General features: G+C 36.2%; 1 protein-coding gene across 1 annotated transcript in view; it reads left to right on the top strand.

The window, feature by feature from the left end:
* LOC109833665 (MADS-box transcription factor 23-like) overlaps nucleotides 1-6,893 on the top strand; it is a 55,053-nt gene extending 48,160 nt beyond the window's left edge. The window contains exons 4-9 of the mRNA XM_020401415.1: nucleotides 2,969-3,030; nucleotides 6,060-6,159; nucleotides 6,248-6,289; nucleotides 6,372-6,455; nucleotides 6,579-6,739; nucleotides 6,821-6,893. Of these exons, the coding sequence (XP_020257004.1) occupies nucleotides 2,969-3,030; nucleotides 6,060-6,159; nucleotides 6,248-6,289; nucleotides 6,372-6,455; nucleotides 6,579-6,739; nucleotides 6,821-6,836 (465 nt within the window). The 3' untranslated portion in view covers nucleotides 6,837-6,893. The remainder of the gene's footprint in view (nucleotides 1-2,968; nucleotides 3,031-6,059; nucleotides 6,160-6,247; nucleotides 6,290-6,371; nucleotides 6,456-6,578; nucleotides 6,740-6,820) is intronic.

Genomic DNA, 21,315 nt, shown 5'->3' on the forward strand with positions numbered 1-21,315 from the left:
AACTCCTTGGGCACTCCTTGCATATACACATACATTTATTCAGGCATGTACTCAGTTATAATACGTTTTTTTAGTTTAGAACACTTAGTACACCTCTTGAATGTATATTCTATATTTCATATCACTTTCTAAAACTCGTGGACAAGGGTCGGATCCATTTCAGCATACACTCAAAACTATAAATTTATATTTCATATCACTTTTTGAAACTCGTGGACAATGGTCGGATTCATTTTCAGCATACACTCAAAACTATAAATTGGAGCGCCGTTTATTATATATATAAATATATATATATAATATATATATAATATATGAATGAAATATGGCGTATGCTTGGTACAAGCACAAACTGTGGCTGGTAGCTGAGGTGGCATATTATCTCCACCATTCAAAATGGGGGACCACATTCACATGGATGAATGTGGTCCCCCCAATTGACATGAGTGGATGAGAATGCAGAACACCTCACACCAGGCCACAAAATTTTGGCTTGTACAAGTATACCCATTTCTCTTCTCTCTCTCTCTCTCTCTCTCTCTCTCTCTCTCTCTCTCTCTCTAATAATATATATATATATATGATATATAGTATATATATATATAATAATAATATAATATAATATATATATATATATATATATAATACTATATATCATAATTAAAAAATATAAAAATATTATATGCATTTTTTTTCTTATAACACTAGTATAGTGCACGTGCTTTGCACGAAAGCATAACCTGTTTTGTTTTATGTTTTTCAAAAAACTTTTAATTGGCTGCAAAATAATGAAATGACTTGTATAGCAATATAAATTTTGAACAATTATAATTTTATTTAAATGAATAAATTATATGATAAAACTATGGATAAAGAACTGTATGATTAGTTATTATATTTTGCATAATTGTTATAATTTATTAATTAATTATAATATATTAAATAATTTCTTCTATTTTAAATATAATAATATTATACGTAGCATAATTATAATACTATTAGTGCATTTTAATTTCATACTTAGTTTATTACACTATTAGCAAATAATTTATACTAAGTTTATAAAAATATTAAATTACAGTGTAATTTATTACTTTAAAAAATAATATTAAAATTATTGTACTATTAATAATATTATAATTATAATAAATATAAATTATTTTTCATATTATTATCTTACTTTTAAAAAGCTAGTAAGACGAAAGGTAAGGGGTAGTGCTCCATAAGAGGTGAAACCAAAGGCATAAGCGTAATAAATTTTTATTATTTTTAATTTGTCTTGAATTTTAAATATTATGTGAAGATAAATTAGATATAAATTTTAAATTTTCTATTAAATATAACATATTTAAATAATTAAATAATAGTGTGACCAATGGTTTTGAAAAAGTGAGGAAATGCATAATTAATAAGAGGTTATATATAATTAGTGAATGATTAATTACAACTAATAACAAATTTGAGAATTATTAAAGTTGCAAAAATGGAAATTTAAAGTTTTAACAAGGCAATCCTCTTTTATATGTAGTATAAATGAGAATGAAAAAGATAGTCTCTATATCCCACCTTTTACAAATTTGATGTATCTCATACATGTACCTACTATTTCAAAAGGCGGTATAGGCGTCCACCTAAGCTTAGGCACTACCCAAACCCTCTAGCTAGTTTTAAGTGTCTAGGATGCCTAAGTGACATTGGCCGCTTAAATGGACTGCATTTCTGTTAAACAAATATTCATCCCACCTAAGCATAGTAAGATTTGAGGAAATGGAATGAAACAAACTGTATCAAATGAAAACCAGATATATTAGATAAGACACCAAGTCTAGGGTTTCTAAAACTTCAAAAAAACTTTCCTATGCAATGTAGCATGATCTAGCTTCTAAATCATCATATTGGCACTGTTCCATACGATATGAAGGGTGACCCAAAATGAGAAACCAACTATGTTGAACAAAAAAATAAAAATAAAAACAAATAAATAAATAAATAAATCATTAAATTAAACCAGGGAAATATAGAGTTGTCAAGATTTGAACTGGCCTCATAAAACTAAATTTATCATGGTTTAAATTATATGTATTGAATCAAACCAATATATCCTTGAGTCTATTGGAAACCTTGGATCCACATAAAAATAAATCCTATCCCACATAAAGAATTCATGAATCTAAATTGTCGGTCCTAATTGAATACTCTAATATGCGCCTAGTAAACAGAGCTGATTAGGATCCCACGAACTAGAAAAATGGAAACATTGGCCGGTGTAATTTGATTGTGCAACGAATGATTGATAGGAATGGCATGCCGCAATGCAGCTATGAAGATTTAGGAAGACAATGAAATTGCATATTTAAAAGGAAATTGTGACATTAAAAGCATCAAAATTTTATAAGAATATCCTTTCTAAAGGCTAGAAATTTTAAACTAGAAAGATTTATTAATTTAGGCTACAAATAAATGGCACTGTCAAGGAAACATAGTTTGCATATAACTGTGAAGTGTGCTTGATATACACCAGTACCCTTTATCATAAGGCTTTCGGGTGAAGTCGTACAATATGTATTTGAGCATTATGAAGTACTTCATTCAAACCTCAGCAATGCAAATCGTAAATATATCAATCCAGCCTAATTATTTTATCTTTGCAAGTGATTCATGCTTATACTTGAAGCCTTTCCATGTGACCAACAACCAATGACAAGGGGAGTTAAATGTGTGTGAAGTTTGCTCTACATACATTGGTGGGTTATTAGCACATTGCTTAAGCTTTCGGCTAAGTGCTTCAGCATCATGAAATATTGGTTGTCTAATACATGTACTCCAAAGCATATATAATCTGTAAAATTTTCTTTAGAATGACCCTCTGATTGAATTTCTTTTACAGGACGTTTTAACAAACAGTTCTCATTTAAGCCATGTTCATTATCCATACTGTAAATGCTAAATTCTATTTTTCTCAGCGCAGTACTGGCAGAAGGAGGCATCGAGCTTGAGGCAGCAATTACATAGCTTGCAAGAAAGTCACAGGTAGCGTTTTTTTTTTTTTTTGGTAAATGAAAAACTTTATTCATCAACCAAATATGAAATTATGTACACCTAAAAAAAAAACTCAGTAATATAGTTACTGAGAACACAAACAGAAATCGGATACAGCCCTCAAATTATCCTGACAAATCCGCTTAGGGGGAACTGTTAAAAATGATGGTAGAAACTTCAAATTTTATGACCTTGATCATGTGATCCTCATTGCTAGTCTTCTGGGTAAACAGTCTCGCATTCCTCTCCCTCCATATACAGTATATTGTAGCTGTCAATACCAATTTTTTGAACTTGACCTGTATAGCTTTGCCTCTCAAACTTGAATACCAGCCCCAAATTTGATTCCAGATGCAGGATTTCCATTTGAAGTTCATCCAATCCATGATTGAGTTCCATATGTAAGAGGAATATGCACATTCAAAGAACAAATGATCTCTAGTCTCAATGTTTGAACCTGTGCACAGACAACACAGATTAGCGTTGATAATTCCTCTCTTCAATAGCCTATCTTGAGTAAGAAGTCTGTTTTGTATCGCCAACCAGCTAATGAAGGAATGTTTGGGCACATTTAAGCCTCCCCATACTGTTTTGTGCCATGTCACTGAGTTAATTACAGGGGATAATCTTTTGTACAAAGCTGACAGTTTTGGCTTTGAGTTAACACAACACGACATAATCAGGGCCTGAACATTTCCAGCTCCTCCTAATTCAGCCATGACCTTGTTTCTTATTCTAATTAGTTGCTTCCACATCCACGAGTCACCTGATCTTGCTTCAACTTGCCAGATATCTCTATGCTTTAGATAATTTTCATGTATCCATTTTATCTACAGAGATTCCTTGTTTGAATGAATGTACCAAATGCTTCTGAGTGCTGAAGCAGTGTTCCAAATTTGAGCTGAATAAATCCCCAGACCTCCTTGTTTCATCCCTAAACAGACTTTTTCCCATGCTACAAGAGATAACTTTGATGAATGTTCATCTTTACCCCACAGAAAATGCCTACAGATTTCATCAATCTTGTAAAGGACCTTTACAGGAAGAATGTAGCTGGATGTCCAGTATATAAGCACTCCAAGAATCACACTCTTAATGATCTGCAATCTGCCAGCATAAGTCATGGATGTCCAGTATATAAGCACTCCAAGAATCACACTCTTAATGATCTGCAATCTGCCAGCATAAGTCAATTTCCTGTGTTTAGTCCAGTTCAGCAATTGTCTTCTGATTTTATCAAAAAGGGGTAGCAGTCATTGTAAGCAAGCCTTTTTGTAATTAGAGGGACACCCAGATATTTAATAGGCATTGATCCCTCTGCAAATCCAAGAAAATTAGCTATATTTGCTTTAACTGAGTCCTCAACACCTCCATAGAAGATGGAACATTTTTCTGGATTTGCTTCTAATCCTGACACTTCCCCAAAAGATTTAATGCACTGATGAAGTTTTTGCACTGAATAAGGTTCCCCTTTAGCAAATAACAACAGATCATCTGCAAAATTCAGATGAGAAATCTGGAGGTTCTTGCATTTAGGGTGGAATTTAAAAGACCTGTCCTCCTTTAAAGTGAATAAGCTCCTTGAAAGGTAGTCCATTCCCAGAATGAAGAGATAGGGAGAGAGTGGATCACCCTGTCTCAGGCATCTTTCCCCTTTGAAATAACCATGGAGTCCACCATTAAATGAGATTGAATACTTGGGAGATGAGATGCAGACCATTATCCAGTTGATCATGTTTTTAGGAAAACCCAGGCCTTGTAGAACAGAATGAATAAAGCTCCAGCTGATTGAATCGAATGCTTTCCTAATGTCAATATTGATCATAGCCCTTGGGGAGATATGCTTCCTGCTGTAGCTTTTAACAAGCTCATGAGCTAGCATTATGTTGTTCAACTAGCCATCGATGTGTATTTGTATTATATTTCACATAGAATTCTATTAGGAAGTTTACCTAAGGGTCATAATATGAACAAGGCTTTTTAAGGCCATGTTTGGCAATTTTAGATTATAATCTATTAAGCTTAAAATCCACAAATGACTTATAATTCAAGTAGATATAATCCTAAGTGTTTGGTAAACTTAAGGGATTATAAGTCATTTCCAACAGTAGGAAGTTTGGCAAATGTGGATTATGATCCATCTTTGTTGTCAAAATGACAAAAAAAAAGGTTGGACAAAGAGAATAGAAAGCTGTATGGGTGGTCTTTCACTTGGTTAAACTATGTGGCTTATAAGCTACCAAAAAATAAGGTGAGTTATCCCAGCTTATATTTTTGGGCTTATAAGCCAAAACAAAGGTGTTTGCCAAACATGTCTCAGTGGTTTATAAGCCACAAAAGTGGCTTATAAGCCACTTTGACCCATTCCCAAACATGCTCGAACTTAATGTGAATCAATCAATTATCAGCAAAATATAACAAAACAGAAATTTTCTATATCTTCAGCAAGGTAATTGCTTTCACAAAGTCTTAATGGCCCATACTTCTTCGAGAAGCCCAAACATTGCATAAGGTAGCATCTTTTACTGCATTTGACAACACCATTTCCAGTTTTAGTTTTCACATTTGCAATCACCTCCAAGTACAGTAGAATAATCTGCACGTTTACAATTTATCTTATGTTTTTCATTGATTTCTATGAATGTACATAATTCATGGCACTATAAATACCTGCATGATACTGAGGGGGCATGTTTTTCATGTATCAAACATGTAATAAGCTTTGAACTTGCGTGGAGATAGTCTGATTCGACCCATCCAACATATAATAGTTACTGATGATTTTAGCAACCTATTGGTATAGATTCTTCTAAATGATAACATCACATAGTATTGTATTATATAGTCTGCTTATGCTGAGTCGGTAAAAATATGAGGTAGAACCTATACCCTCTTTTCAAACTATTTGAATCAAGGGAGAATGAGAAACATGAATTGCACCACGAGGAAAAATAGAACTAGCAATGCACAATTAAAAGGTAATCATAGCGCATCCAATCTTTTAAGAGCTAATTGTGCAGGCAATTGATGGGAGAACAGCTTTCTGGTTTAAGCATCCAAGATCTCCAAAATCTAGAGAACCAACTACAGATGAGCATGTGTGGTGTCAGAAAGCAGAAGGTGCGGATGAACTTGGTCACGTTCACCAACCACTCAAACTCATTTTTACCCTTTTCACTGCTTCAATATGTGGTTTTTATTATTGCAGGAACAATTATTAACTACTGAAATTCAAGAACTCAATCGAAAGGTTCATAGCACACAATGTACACCTTTCATTTCGAAGTAATATGTGATATAGCTCAGGATCTAAACTTCATGTTCCATTGCAGGGTTACCTGATTCACCAAGAAAATATGGAACTTTATAAGAAGATGAACCTTATGCGTCAAGAAAACATGGAATTACAGAAGAAGGTAAAGAACTATGAGCAAAGGAACTCTAAATTTAGAAAAATACTATTTCAATTTTTCAACTCACGATAAAATGGGGAGTTGCTGGTATCATGTGCTAAGCATAGAACTATCTTGTACGTGCAGGTTCATGGATCAAGGAGGCAAAATGGTACAGTCAACAGGGGTTCAATTACGCCATATGGTTTTAGCATCACTGATCAAGAGTCGCATGTTCCAGTTGATCTTGAACTGTGCCAGCCTCAGCATCAATCAAACGGTGATCAAGCAAGAGGTCCCAAGCTAGGGTAATTACTTTTTCTAATATCAAGTCTTCAAATACCATGCAAACTTCTAATTTAAAAGTTGCCTTCTGATCATTGCAGCAGACTTCAGCTGCACTAAGAACTGATGTTTGTCATTTCATGATGGCATTATCAACTCTGTTGTAAACGCTAAAAGTTGATTGTATAAGCAGAAGCAGGATCCAGATCAGAACTGTCTATAGTGTGTCCTCACAAGAGCCAAATACTATGTAAAGTTAAGCTTAATATGAGTGAGGCTATGTGGATCTTCTAGGATTCAAGAACATTTCAGAAGATCGATTGTTGCCATAGCAAATGGACTACCACCTAAAAGAGGATTCATGCAGTCCATTTGAAATGTTTAATAAAGGCTTTGATGTTGTTGGTGTTTACATTGTTGCTATTTTTGTTTACAATGACCATGATGACGACTAGTACCTTACCTTGCTACAGTGGGATTCACCGTTTAATTAGGACCTTTTTTATCACAGGGAAACTAGACCTATGATGTTATAAATAGTGCAAGCTGTTTGAAACTGATCATCCTAGAAACACAAAAAAAGAGAACGGACTTTCAAAATATGTAGGATAATAAGTAGATCGCTTACTACCTTCACGAACTCCTTTGTTTCCTGATGGATTACACGACATGTAGAATGAACCCAGGATGGGGTTGACGGTAAAGCACTACCATAAATGGATGAGATAGTAATAATACATCAACGTCATCTTGAAGACATACGGTAAGCCATAAATCAAGAAAAAGCTCCATTATGATTTCACCTCCGCAAGGCATAGACATAATTCAACATTCAACCGGAACAAGGGAGAATCCTAAATTTCTCATAGGATAGTTTATGGTTCATCACATGAATGTTGCATGACACATCTAAATTTCATAAATATGCTACCATATTCATTTTATAGTTGGATGTGTATCAAAATGAATGTGAATGATACCAGTTCAGCCACGCATATCCCAGGAATGGTACTACCTGCACTGCTGAATATTTGCATGATTAAAGAAGACAACTATCTTTCCATGGGGATCAACAAGCCACTATCAGACATTGAGTCTTCATGTTAGATTATTGGACTGTCGATGAATTTTTCATGCTTTTTTAGTTATTTTTTCATTTTTAGAAGTTACTGTATTTTTGGCTATTAATTTAGAACTAGGATCTTTGTTCAACCTTAGCTTCTGAATACTCAAGACCTTTCATAGTTGCTAGAATGACAATTTTTCTTGATCAACAGATTATAGAACCTAGATTTTAAATGTTGCTCTACCTTAACCACTAGCTAGCCATGCAAAGACAATCAAGTTTACTCCAAGTAGAGAAGAGCAAAGGAGCAAGTGAGATGAGGTACGTGCACAGTATTTCCTCAATGAGGTAGATAAATTTACCCGAATGGCGTTAGCATTTTGCTGGAAACTAAGTACTTAATAAAAACAATTGTTCCTGTGCTCAATACCACGTGACTGCCCACATGAATTTTCTTTCAAGAGGAAGAGTTCAATTGATTGTGGTTATATATGTGGGATGTCACAAAGGACTTAATTAAGAACCTCGGAATAACTTTTTCTTGACAATTATAAGGACCGAAAGTGAACACGGCAAGTCATGTCCGAAAGCTTTTCTATAACAAACAAGCAAACCATGTGATGAATTCTGGCAGCAAAATGGATAAAACCAATCACTAGGAAAGGCGATAGGCAAAATACTATTCATCCTAAGAATTGTTTGTGTTCATGAGAAAAGAATGAAAACCCTAAATCTTATTATGAGATCTCTTGGGCTTATATAGGCCCTACAAAATACAACTTACAAATAAGTCCCTACATATTACTCATAAGTCAACACTCCTCCTCAAGATGGGCGAAAGATATCCACTAAGCTCATCTTGTCACATCCTCTAACCATATCTATTGAGCTAAGTCCCTTAGTCAGACAATCTGCTGTCTGGTACTTAGTCGAAACATGACTTAGCTCCAGTAGTCCACTATCCAACTTCTCTTTGATGAAGAACCTATCAATCTTAATGTGTTTGGTTCTATCATGTTGCACTGGGTTGTTGGCGATACTGATGGCTGACTTGTTATCACACCACAACTTCATCTTAGCTCCTTGATCCAGCTTCAGCTCCACCAACATACTCTTCAACCATAACAATTCAGCAACTCCTAAGGCCATAGCTCTATACTCTGCTTCAGCTGTTGATCTCGCCACCACTGATTGCTTCTTGCTCTTCCACGAGACCAAGTTGCCTCCTATAAAGATACAATATCCTGAGGTGGACCTCCTGTCATCAGCACAGCTAGCCCAATCAGAGTCACAATAACCCTCAATGCTCATATGTTTATTCTTCCTGAAGATTAGCCCTTTTCCGGGGGCACTCTTCAAATACCTTAGAATCTGATACATTGCGTCCATATGACCCTTCCTTGGATCATGCATGTAGCGACTTACCACGCTCACTGCAAAAGAGATATCGGGACGTGTGTGACTCAGATAAATTAACCTGCCCATCAGCCTTTGGTATCTGTCACGATCAACTGGTTTTCCAGCTTTAGCACCCAGCTTAAACTTCTGGTCGATCGGTGTAGTTGCAGGTTTACACCCTAACATCCCTGTCTCTTTGAGAAGATCCAGTGCATACTTTCTCTGGGATAGGACGATCCCCTCCGCTCCTTGAGCTATCTCTATTCCAAGAAAGTATCGAAGCAAGCCAAGATCTTTCACCTCGAATTCCTTACCCAGTCTCACTTTGAGTTGGACAATCTCCTTCTCATTATCCCCTGTAATAATCATATCATCCACATATACTGCAAGCATGGTGATGTGACATCCACTTCTTCGAAAGAACACGGTATGATCGGCATTAATCTGCTGGTATCCCATACCTATTATAGTCCGCCTAAATCTGTCGAACCAAACACGGGGAGATTGCTTCAGGCCATAGAGAGACTTCTTCAATCTGCAAACATTTCCCACTGTCTGATCTGTACTAAATCCTGGTGGTATCTCCATGTATACCTCCTCCGCTAGATTTTCATGAAGAAATGCATTCTTCACATCTAGTTGGTATAGCTTCCATTCACCATTTACTGCCAGAGAGATTAAGGTCCGAACAGTGCTCATCTTTGCCACCGGTGCAAAAGTCTCATCATAATCGATGTCATATGTCTGACTATACCCTTTTGCCACCAGACGAGCCTTGTAGCGTTCAACTTGTCCATCTGGATTCTGCTTCACAGTGAATACCCACTTACATCCAACTGCTCTCTTTCCTTCTGGTAGTTTTACTAGCTCCTAAGTTCGGTTCTTCTCAAGAGCCCCTAGCTCCTCGTGCATAGCCGCTTTCCACTTTGGGTCATTCTTAGCAACCTGCCAATTGTTAGGTACAGTAACAGAGTCTAATGATGCAATGAATGCTCCATGTGCAGGGTGGATGTTAGAATATGATACAAATTGGGTAAGATCCCAACCATATCTATCGGGAGGATTTCCCGCATTACTACGAGTAGTCCTCCATATTGATATTGGTGTGGGAGGAGTAGGGAGAGGAATGCTATCACCTTGGGATGAAACTGGTGGTGGTGTAGGTGTTTCAGGAGTCGAGGCAGGCGTTGGCAAGAGATTTGGTAGCACTAGTGGCACTGTAGGTACTGTTCCTGCAATTTGCTTGCCCTTCCTACTATAGGTTAGTAGCTCCCCCTGAACAGTGGGCCTAACACCTCTTGTCTCATTTTCCATTTCTTCATCATTCTCCTGCTCCTCTTCAACCAATTCTCCCTCCCACGGAATCGATACAGAAATGGATTTCTCCACATTGTTCACCGATCTCTCACCATTCTCCTTCTCTCGCCTCATACTTCTAGTATTGGGCGAGTTACCAGCGGATGAAGTTACCTTCTGGGTGTAATATGACTCGAGTTCTCGAAAGTGCACATCCATGCTCACAAACAACCTTTTCTCCACCGGGCTCCAGCAAACATATCCCTTCTGAGTAGCAGAATATCCCACAAAGATGCACTTCACAGCTCTAGGGGCAAGCTTCCCGACAGATGGCCTGTTATCCTTCATAAAGCACACACAGCCAAACACTTTAAGTGGAAGAATCCCACCATTATCTCCCTTCAATGTCTCACACGGAGACTTCCAATCCAGCACTCTCGAGGGCATTCTGTTAATCAGCGCTGCTACGGTCAATACTGCTTGCCCCCATAATGTTTCTGGGACATTCATAGAGATCATCATGCTTCTAGCAACCTCTAAAAGATGTCTGTTCTTCCTTTCCGCTACCCCATTCTGAGCTGGTGTGTATGGACAGGTCGTCTGGTGATATATTCCTTGAGCTGACAAATATTCTTCAAACGCTCTGTTGGTATACTCTATCCCATTATCTGACCTTAATACTTTCACCACTGCTCCGTATTAAGTCTGAACAGTCCTATGAAAGTTTTGGAAGCACCCAAATACATCACACTTATTCTTCACCAGGTATAACAAAGTAACACGAGAGAAGCAAGCAATAAATGTAACAAAATACTTGTATCCATTCATAGAACTTGTGGAACAAGGCCCCCAAATATCTGAATGTACCAAGTCAAATGCATGAGAACTTCTATGACCAGAACTAACATAAGAGCTTCTAGTAAGCTTTCCAAACTCACATGCATCACACACAAGTTTCTGTTTATTTGCTTTCTCAAATAAAGAAGGATACAATCTACCTAAAACACTAAAGGATGAGTGTCCCAAATGCTGATGATGAAGCATTAACTCATTTTCAGCACTCATTTTAGATCCTACTCCTGCTTCCTCTATGACTGACACCAATGCTGAATCCAGCCCTTCACGATCCAGATATCACAGTCCACTACGCCATGTGCCAGTCCCAAGTCTCCGTCCTGTCCCCTTCTCCTGGAAAATCACCTTGGGAATATCAAAAGAAACAATGCATTTTAGTTAGAGGATGATAGAACTAATAGACAAAAGATTGACTAGAAAGGAAGGAGTATGCAAAACATTGCACAAAGTTACAGAACCAGTACAATCGACTGTACCCTTACCAACCACTGGCTGAAATGTACCATCAGCTGTTTGAATACTATCAGGCAATGCTAAGTGAGTATATGATGAGAACTCACTAGCATTACCTGTCACATGGCGAGACGCACCGGAGTCGACTATCCATGCTGATGATCTATCGGGAGACATAGAAGCAAGAGCATGTATGTCATCAGTACCTTTGGTCGGATGAGCATAGGTAGTAGTGTTGCCTCTGGCGAAGAATGAAGTAGATGCCTCCTCAGTCTCATCCCCTGCTACTTGCTGCTTCCTCCTGAGTATCGCCAGGAGAGCACGATCCTCCTCAGTAAAGACCACCTCAGCTTCTTCTTCCTATGCTACCGTCAGATTCGCCCGGTTTCCTGCTCCTCTTCCACCTCGTCGACCCCCACGGCCACGACCACGACCTCCGAACTGTCCACGTCCACCCGAATCTCCATCCTTGGATGGCTTGGTGCAAGCATGCCGTAGATGACCCACCGCACCGCAGTTATAGAGGCTGCCAGTGCGGACTTCACCACAGGAAGTCCACTTGTCCCCGCCTGCAGCCGAATGCGAGTCTCCTCCTGGATCATAGCAGAGACAACCTCCTCAAGCGTTGGAATCTTCGGCTGAGCTAGCAGCAGGGCGATTCGCTGAGCGAACTCTGATGTCAATCCTTTGAGAAATATCATAGTCCTCTCCTGTAGAAAGGCCTCCCGTTCTTTACATCCCGGGTCCTTGCAGCTTGCCCGAGGTGAGAAATGATCATAATCTAGCCACAGCCGTTCCAGTTCTGTAGCATACTCCTGTACAGTCCTATCTCCCTGGACTGTGGCATCGATCTCACCCTTAATCTGGAACACCCTCAGGTTATTCCCCACTCCATCATAGGTCCTCCTCAACTTTTCCCAGACATCCTTCACCTTCTCAATTCCATCCACTGTGGCGGCAATAGACTGGACCAACGAGTTGAGGAGCCAGATGTATACCAACATATGAGTGGCCTTCCACTCATCTCTTCCCTCCGAGTCCTCATCCGGCTCTATCACCTCTCCTGTCAGATAACCCTCCAAGTTCTTCCCTGCAAGGGTGTATCTCACCCGTCGTGACCAGCTCAGGTACGTACTAGGTCCATCCAGCTTTAGATCGATGGTCGGAAGCTCCAACTTCTTCTATGGTTTTGTCGCGCTCTCGCCAGCCGACAACTTCATTAGCTTCATCAAAGTTGACACCTCCGCAGGGTTCAAATTCTTGATGATCTCCTCTATTGAACAGGCTTCAGACCCAACACCTAGTCACCTACTCTTCCGACCCTTGTTGTGTGCAGTGAAAATTTTTGGCAGCACCTCTGCTGCACAACAAGGGTAAGATCTCAAACAAATTCTTGTTTTTTAGAGGAAACAAGAATCAAAAATAGTGATATATCTCATCGCCGTGAGATATATACTCTTCCTATCATCAGTTCGAGGACTGAGTCGAGGGAATCCATGTCAAACTCTAGGTTCGACAAGGTGGCGGTGGCTAGAAAGAGGCAGCGGGGGGGTTCAATTTCCAGGGGTTCTGTAAAGAGTATAAGGGTGGGGTCTTCCTGCAGCAAAAATAAAGTTGAAGGGGGGGGGTCTTTGGTTTCGGTGTGCAGGGCAAAAAACAGGGAAAGGTGAGGTTGTTGGTGTTTCGTCGGTAGCATGGGTTCGGTTTCTCACAGAAAAAAAGGGATTAAAGGGGGGGGGGGTTGTGTGGTCCGTTGTCTGTCACGCAAAAAGGGAAGGGAGGGGGGGTTTCGTATGGCAGCAGGGGTTATAGGGGGATCTTATCCTGGCAGGGCAAGGGGGTGGGGTGTTTTGGTTGGTATAGAGGAGGTGTTCGGTGTCTGTGCAGGCAGGGGATTGAGGGAGTGCGTCTGAAATCTGCAGGGTGATTATGGTGTGATTTAGTTTGGTTTTTCGGGGACTTGGCAGAAAACTAGGGGTGTTTTTCGTTGTGTTGTATTCTGCAGGTAATAGTATTGTGATTTCGCGTGGTAATGTAGCGGCGTGGAGCGGTGTGTGTGGTTTGGTTTGGTCAGCCGTGGGGAGGGGGAGGCGGCGGGGGGGGGGTTTGGCGGCTAGGGTTTGGCTCTGATACCAAAAAGAATGAAAACCCTAAATCTTATTATGAGATCTCTTGGGCTTATATAGGCCCTACAAAATACAACTTATAAATAAGTCCCTACATATTACTCATATGTCAACAATGAGGGAACTAAAGAATGATAGAATTTATAGAATTTTCCAGTAGAAACGTCGTGATGTCTCTAAATCAACAAATCAAATGCTCCCCAAGAAAGCACATTACTTCAACTCGTCTTCAAGTACATAACAGCCTAAATGATGAAGCTTGACTGCACATGCATAATGAACGAAAGACCGACTTAAGAATTTAGAGAAAATCGTATACACAATTTTATCCGGCATAAAATTTTCTATGTTATCAGTACTAGAGTGGGGGCACAAACAATGTAGCACTTCAGAAATCTTTGCCCTAATAATTATTACTGTTCGGTTCTTTCACAGACAGTGACGTAGCCAGGATTATTTTTTGCCCTGGGCGAAAAATAATGGTGGTCTATGAGTATGAGGAGCTTAGTGAGAGAGAGGAGGGAGGCGCGGGAGAGGGAGGAGGGAGAGGTCGTGGGAGAGGTAGAAGCTCAGGAACATGCTCTACAAAGTTGAAGAGAGGAAGGAGATGAGGATAGGAAGGAGATGAGGAAGAAGAGAGGGGAAGCTGGGAGGAGGGAGGGTGACAATGGTGGGATATTCTTACCTGGGCAGCTACCCAGGGCAAGAATACCCTAGCTACGCCACTGTTCACAGAGTGACTTGCAATGCTCAAGTGGATGTTTTTCCACGAAAGAAATAAATTCTTTAAGGGGTTGTTTGGTTGGTTTAAAAACAACAGAAAAGGGGCCTCTAGAAAACTGACAATGGGTATTTTTTGTATTTTCCTTCACAATCAAGTGTTTGGTTTGTAAAAAAGAAAAAAAGAAAGTGAGGGAAAGAATTCCGCTATTTTGAAGCCGATTAAGGGAGAAAATCTCACTTTTCTCTCCCTGTATCCCTCAACTTCGAATCTAGGGTTTCGCTAAAAAAAATTCTCCCCAGCCGCAACTAGATCTGGTTACCCCTCTATCTCGCCCTCATGCTTATTCCTCCTCCGGCAAGAGACCCTCCCACCGTGCATAGCCCAACAACGAAACCCAACATCCACAGCTCTCGTGCTTATTCCTCCTTCGATCATCCCCTACACGGTTCTTCGTTTTCCAGTTGTTGTCGTGCGACCTCATCAGCGGTGAAGGAGATCTCGTCCCAGCCACCTTCACCTTCGCCTTCACCTTACCAAGCTCGCAATCTCCTCGGCACTTGTTGATTTGAGGTAAGAAACTTCATCTTCATTATAATATTCTTCTTGCATTTTTACAATGGATCCATTCACCTTTGAATAAACTTCTTCATTGTTGGCTTCCTTCTGTTGCATTGCTCTCATTCTGGGCTTCATAAATCTACAAATTTTATAACAAAATTGTAGTTAAGAAATTGAACAAGAGACTCTTTTGCTAGAATATGTCAATTAGAAATTTTGATAGAAAGCTCTCATCCAAATTTATGGAAAAAATGAGTGAAATGAAATAAGAAGTTTTCAAATTGTTATTTTATAAATTTTTAGGTTGCTAGATCTCTTATAATTTAGTTTGGACTTTTTAGGGGTCTTGGTGTTGGGTTTTCAATTGGATGATTTTATTGTTGTTAGATAATTAAGGCTTACAAGCTGATAATTTGTGGCTTTTGGTGAAATAAAATTCATAAGTTTTAATCTTTTATGGTGTTGATTACAGGAGAAAACACCCGCTTTTCTCTTCCCGCACGCCAAAGACTGATTCTGTAATTCATGAACTTTTTTTTGGTATTTGTGCTTGATGATCAATTGTTCAAAATTCCTAACATTATGTTGGCAATTTTTTAGTTGGATAGGTGAAAGTTTGGATGAGGAGTACTAAGAAAGTTCTTATTGGAGTTTGGTATTGATTAATTACGTAGTTTTTTTAAAATAATTTGCATATCCAATTAATTCCTACGACTTGAACATGGTGCATTTCTTAGTTGGTATTGTTTATACTTTATGTGATGTAATGGTTATCGTATCTTGATGATTGCATGATTTTATTTTTTTTAATAATGTTAATACCTACTTATAATGAAAATAATTAAAATAAGTAATTACGAGTACTTAAAAATTAAACTAATTACAGAATAATCATCTACAATTAAAAACGTACATGTTGTATTAATACAACCGCTGATATGCGACAGAAGAAAAAATACAATAAATTGTATAATTAAACAATAATAATAAATAAAAATACAATTACTTATATTTAAAATCAAATAATTATAGGATAATTATCTACGTAGTAAAACGTACTGGTTGTACTAATACGACCATATAATATGAAATGGTAGAAATAATATAACAAATTATACAAAATAATATGTAATAATAATACATGTATTATATGAAATAATACTTAATAATATTAATACAACATGTTATCCAAAATAATATGTAATAGTACCTATAACACAACGGATAAATTCCATAAAATTTTACTGTACTAAATAAATTTATAAATATCTAAATCATTTAAATAAATATAAAACTTGGACTTTAAATCATAGAAAATTCTAGAAAATCTGGAAAAACACAAATACTCTTTTAAATATAATAATTAAATATTTTAAAATACCAAAAAATTATTTTAACTAATATCGAAAATTCATGGTCCTTACAGTTTTTGTGACTATCTTCAGAATGATTAGTCTCTATTTCGCATGTAATTAAGGACAGGTTTTGATCTCTCTATGTATCTGTGTTTGTGGTGAATATGGAGGAATACGATGACATGGGTGGAGTACTGGTGATTTTATGCTTGTCTACAACTTAGGGCTGGGGGTGGAATCTTTTTATGTAATCACCTCTTTTGTAGAGTAATACAATAACATGGGTGGAGTTTCTAGGAAATCCATGGGACTACTAGTCCCGTAGATTATATTTTTGTAAAATCTACGGAACTAGCAGTCCCGGTTACTGTTTGTGCATGCCCAACAATTCAACGGGACTAATAGTCCCGTAGATTTTTTTTTCCTACAAAATGTACAGGATCAGCAGTCCTATAAATTCTAAATTTTGGAGATTATCTTCTTAAAAGCCCCTCAACTTCACAAATATTAATGATGTTAATCAGTCATTATCAAATTATTTGCATTTATTTCCTCAAATCCTTTCAATTTTTTTAAAATTACTACATCAAACTTATTATTAATCTATCAAATCTTTAGAGATTTTTGAATTATCCTCGTAAATTTCCATAATTAGTTGAAAGTAGTCAATAAATTCTCTAAATATATTACAAATTACCACCTTAAATTTAAAAGTAGACCCCTAATTCTTTAAAAAATTTAATTTCCTCTCTCAAATATTCATATTTTGAATTTAGTCTCTCAAATGGATTTATAAAAATTTAAATTAGTCTCTCAAATAATTAAAGATTTGGACTTACTCCTTTAAAAACGTTTGTAACTAGTCCCTCAAATATTTTAAATTTTTACAAATTACTGCCTTATATTTAAAAGTTGTCATATTTCATAATTTTAGAGCCTCAAATGGTGGGTATTCTCACCCACTTATGTTTGACAAATAGTTTGTCTTATTTGAGTGGTAAGCACATCACGCTGACCACACCATCATTTTTTATATTTTTTTGGTTTGAACCAAATACTAGAATATGAGGGAATCAAGTCATACATCAACTATTTTCTTGTTTTTTTAATTTGTATCAAACTAAAAAAAGTAATAAAAGGTAATTATTCCTCATGTTTCTTTACAAAAAGTGATGGAAAGTGGGTTTTGAAAAGTAAAGGAAAGTAACCAGACAACCCCTAAGGTAAAAAATGCATGCTTCGAGAATAGAAAATTTTAAATGATAAAATCAATGAAATTACCGTACGAAAATATTATAATAATTGTTGAGGATTCGAAATAATCAAATCGAACCATTGCCCTTCCGAACCTTGTTAGAAAGTTAAGCAAGAAAGAAATTCACCACAATCAAAGATAAAAAACTTGCAGAAAAAAGAATAAAAGAGAACACACTTATTTAACGATGTTCGGCAACGCGCCTATGTCCTCGGGAGCCACACCACACTATCTCTTTGATTAATTGAAGAAGGAATACAAGCACTCAAATAATGGATTAATCTCTTTGAGATTCTCTCTCTTTTTCACGTTCTAGTTAGCCCTAGAAACATATAGGTATATATATGAATCTCAGCCCAAACAGAATTCAAAACAGTTTAGGAAACTATCAGCTCAACTCGCGGTCGACCGTCGAACCAGTCGCGGTTGACCAGATAAACAACAGAAACCCAAAAAACGCATACAGGGTCTCACGGTCGACCGGACCATCTGCCGCTGTCGACCGGAAAAAGTCCAGAGACTTTTCTTGTCTCGTGCACGTTCGCGGTCGACCGCACCAACCGCCGCGGTCAACTATAGCTTGTCTTGATTGTTTCCTTCGTCTTCCTGATTCTAGCTTTGGGTCTATACTTAGACTAACAATAATAATAATAATAATAATTAAGAAAAGCAACCGAAAAAAGAGCAAGATTAGGTTAAAGAAAAGGGCAAGTGAGGAGAAAAGGTGTTACCTCGAAAGCGACGAGGAAAGAGAAAGAGGGAGCAGCGAAGCGCAAGAGATTCTTGATGAGGACTAAAATAAAGCCAATCTTATTCAAATTCGTGGATATCCAAGAGGACGGAGCCGGTGTTTTTTTTAATAAAACCCAAGTCTTTTGGTGTTGTTTGGCAACCTGTTTCGGTAAACTAGATAATGCGCGTGAATTAGCCCGTGGATATTGTTTATTTAATATTATATTATTTAATAAATTATATATAAATATTTTATAAAGTTATCTATACATCCTATTTTGAAAATGGATTAGGTGTGCAGAGGGGGTGTCCCAAAAGCCCGTCGGCCCCGGCCGTGGCCCGGCCCTGCGCGAGAGGAGGAGGGGGGGGGGGAGGCAGCCTCGGCCGAAACACCGGGGCCAAGTCTGGCTCCGCCGGGGCCGCCGCGCCTCTTTTTGGTGGCCGTTGGCCGGCGCCGGAATAGTAATTTAAGTTTTTATGATTTTATAGTTTTATATGTGAGTAGAGGTAGTATCAGATAGAGTGTATATAATAGGGATAGATAGGAGTTTCTATATATGTATAATATGTATACTCCCTCTTATAAAGGTATACTCTCTCTTATATATGTATACTCCCTATTATATAAGTATACTCTTTTATATGTGTGTGTGTGTGTGTATATACTCTCTCTCTTAGTATATATGTATATATAAGTATACTCTCTCTTATATATGTATAATATGTGTGTGTGTGTGTGTATATATACTCTCTCTCTTAGTATATATGTATATATAAGTATACTCTCTCTTATATATGTATAGTCTCTCTTATATAAGTATATATAGGTATACACTCTCTTATATATGTATAATATATGTGTGTGTATATATATACTCTCTCTCTTAGTATATATGTATATATAAGTATACTCTCTCTTATATATGTATAATATGTGTGTGTATACTCTCTCTTAGTATATATGTATATATAAATATACTCTCTCTTATATATGTATACTCTCTCTTATAAAAGTATATATAGGTATACACTCTCTTATTTATATATGTATATAATATGTATACTCCCTCTTATATAAAGGTATACTCTCTCTTATATATGTATACTCCCTCTTATATAAGTATACTCTCTCTTATATATGTATCTTATATATGTATACTCCCTCTTATATAAGTATACTCTCTCTTATATATGTATAATATGTGTATGTATACTCTCTCTCTTAGTATATAAGTATAGATAAGTATACTCTCTCTTATATATGTATAATATGTGTATGTATACTCTCTCTCTTAGTATATAAGTATAGTATATTACAACGACTACTTCTTCCCCATTGGCCCAACGGGTAATGGCTACTTATGCGATTTTCTCTCTCTCAAGTTATAAATTATAAATATATATAATATATTTACATATAATATATGTATTAATATATATAATATATGTATATATAATATATAGTTACATAATAATTTATAAGTATATACTAATACATAATTATATAAAATATAATAAATTTAAACTAATTTTTAGCATTTTTTATCAAAAAAAAAAAGAAAAGAAAAAAATTGAAAAAAATCCGGGCCGACCCGGAGCCCGGCCCGGTTGGGTCCCGACCCGGGGTACCCGGGTCCGGGTCCGGGCTCCGATTTTGCCCGACCCGGGCCCGGATTTTCAGGCCGGGCCGGCCTGGCCCGGCCCGGATGGACAGGCTGTGTGCTATTATTAACTTCCATTTAATAGTTATTTAAATTTACTTAGTATTATGTTATTAAACAATTTATTTAAGATTATAATTATTAAATAATAATATAATCATTAGTTTAAGTAACACTATTGAAATAAATTTATATTATTAAATATTAATACTAAGTAGATATTATATTACTATATTTATTAAATAATTATAATATTTCTTAATGTTATATGACTTTATATTGTAAAAAATATTACCTTGTTCGATAATAAATATCATCTTAGTAATAGAAAATTGGACGTTATAAATTAAGAATACTTTTTTTTAAGGAAAATATTTTATATAGAAATATTAGATCCTTAAAATTTATGAGACATTTACTTTCCAACAAAAAGTGTACGTCTCATAAGTTTCAATGATCTAATATTTTAATATAAAGTAATTTTCCTAAATAAAATTATTTTTAATCTATAATTTCTAATTTTTTTTATTAATACGATTTTATAACATCGAACAAGCTAATATTCCTTACAATATAAAGAATCAATCCTTATTTATACTATTATTAACAATTATAATATGTATAATAGTTTATTAACTAAATAGTTTTACTATTTCATAACAATTAATAATTTTTATAATAAAGTATAATATATTTATGAATTTTACTATCATTATAAATTACTAATACATTCTAGTGAATGACCAAATATTTTGGGAAAATGAAGCGAAGTCTCATAAATTTTAAGGATCCAATATTTTTTATAAAAAAATATTTTCATAAATAAAAGTAATTTTAATTTATAATGTTTGAATTCTCATCACTAAGACAATATAAATTTTCGACTAAGGTAATATTCTTTAAAACATAGAGAATCAATACTTATTTATTTTATTATTAATAATCACAATTATGTACAATAAGTTATTACATAGTTTTACAATTTTATATCATTAATTATTCTTTATAATAAATTATAATATATTTATAAATTTTACTATCATTATATAGTCTTAATACATTCTAGTGAATGACCAGATATTTTGAGAAAATGATGAGGCGTATAGTTAGTGAGAGGTTA

Source organism: Asparagus officinalis, chromosome 3 (assembly GCF_001876935.1).
Source record: "Asparagus officinalis chromosome 3, Aspof.V1, whole genome shotgun sequence".
NCBI classification, from domain to species: domain Eukaryota; kingdom Viridiplantae; phylum Streptophyta; class Magnoliopsida; order Asparagales; family Asparagaceae; genus Asparagus; species Asparagus officinalis.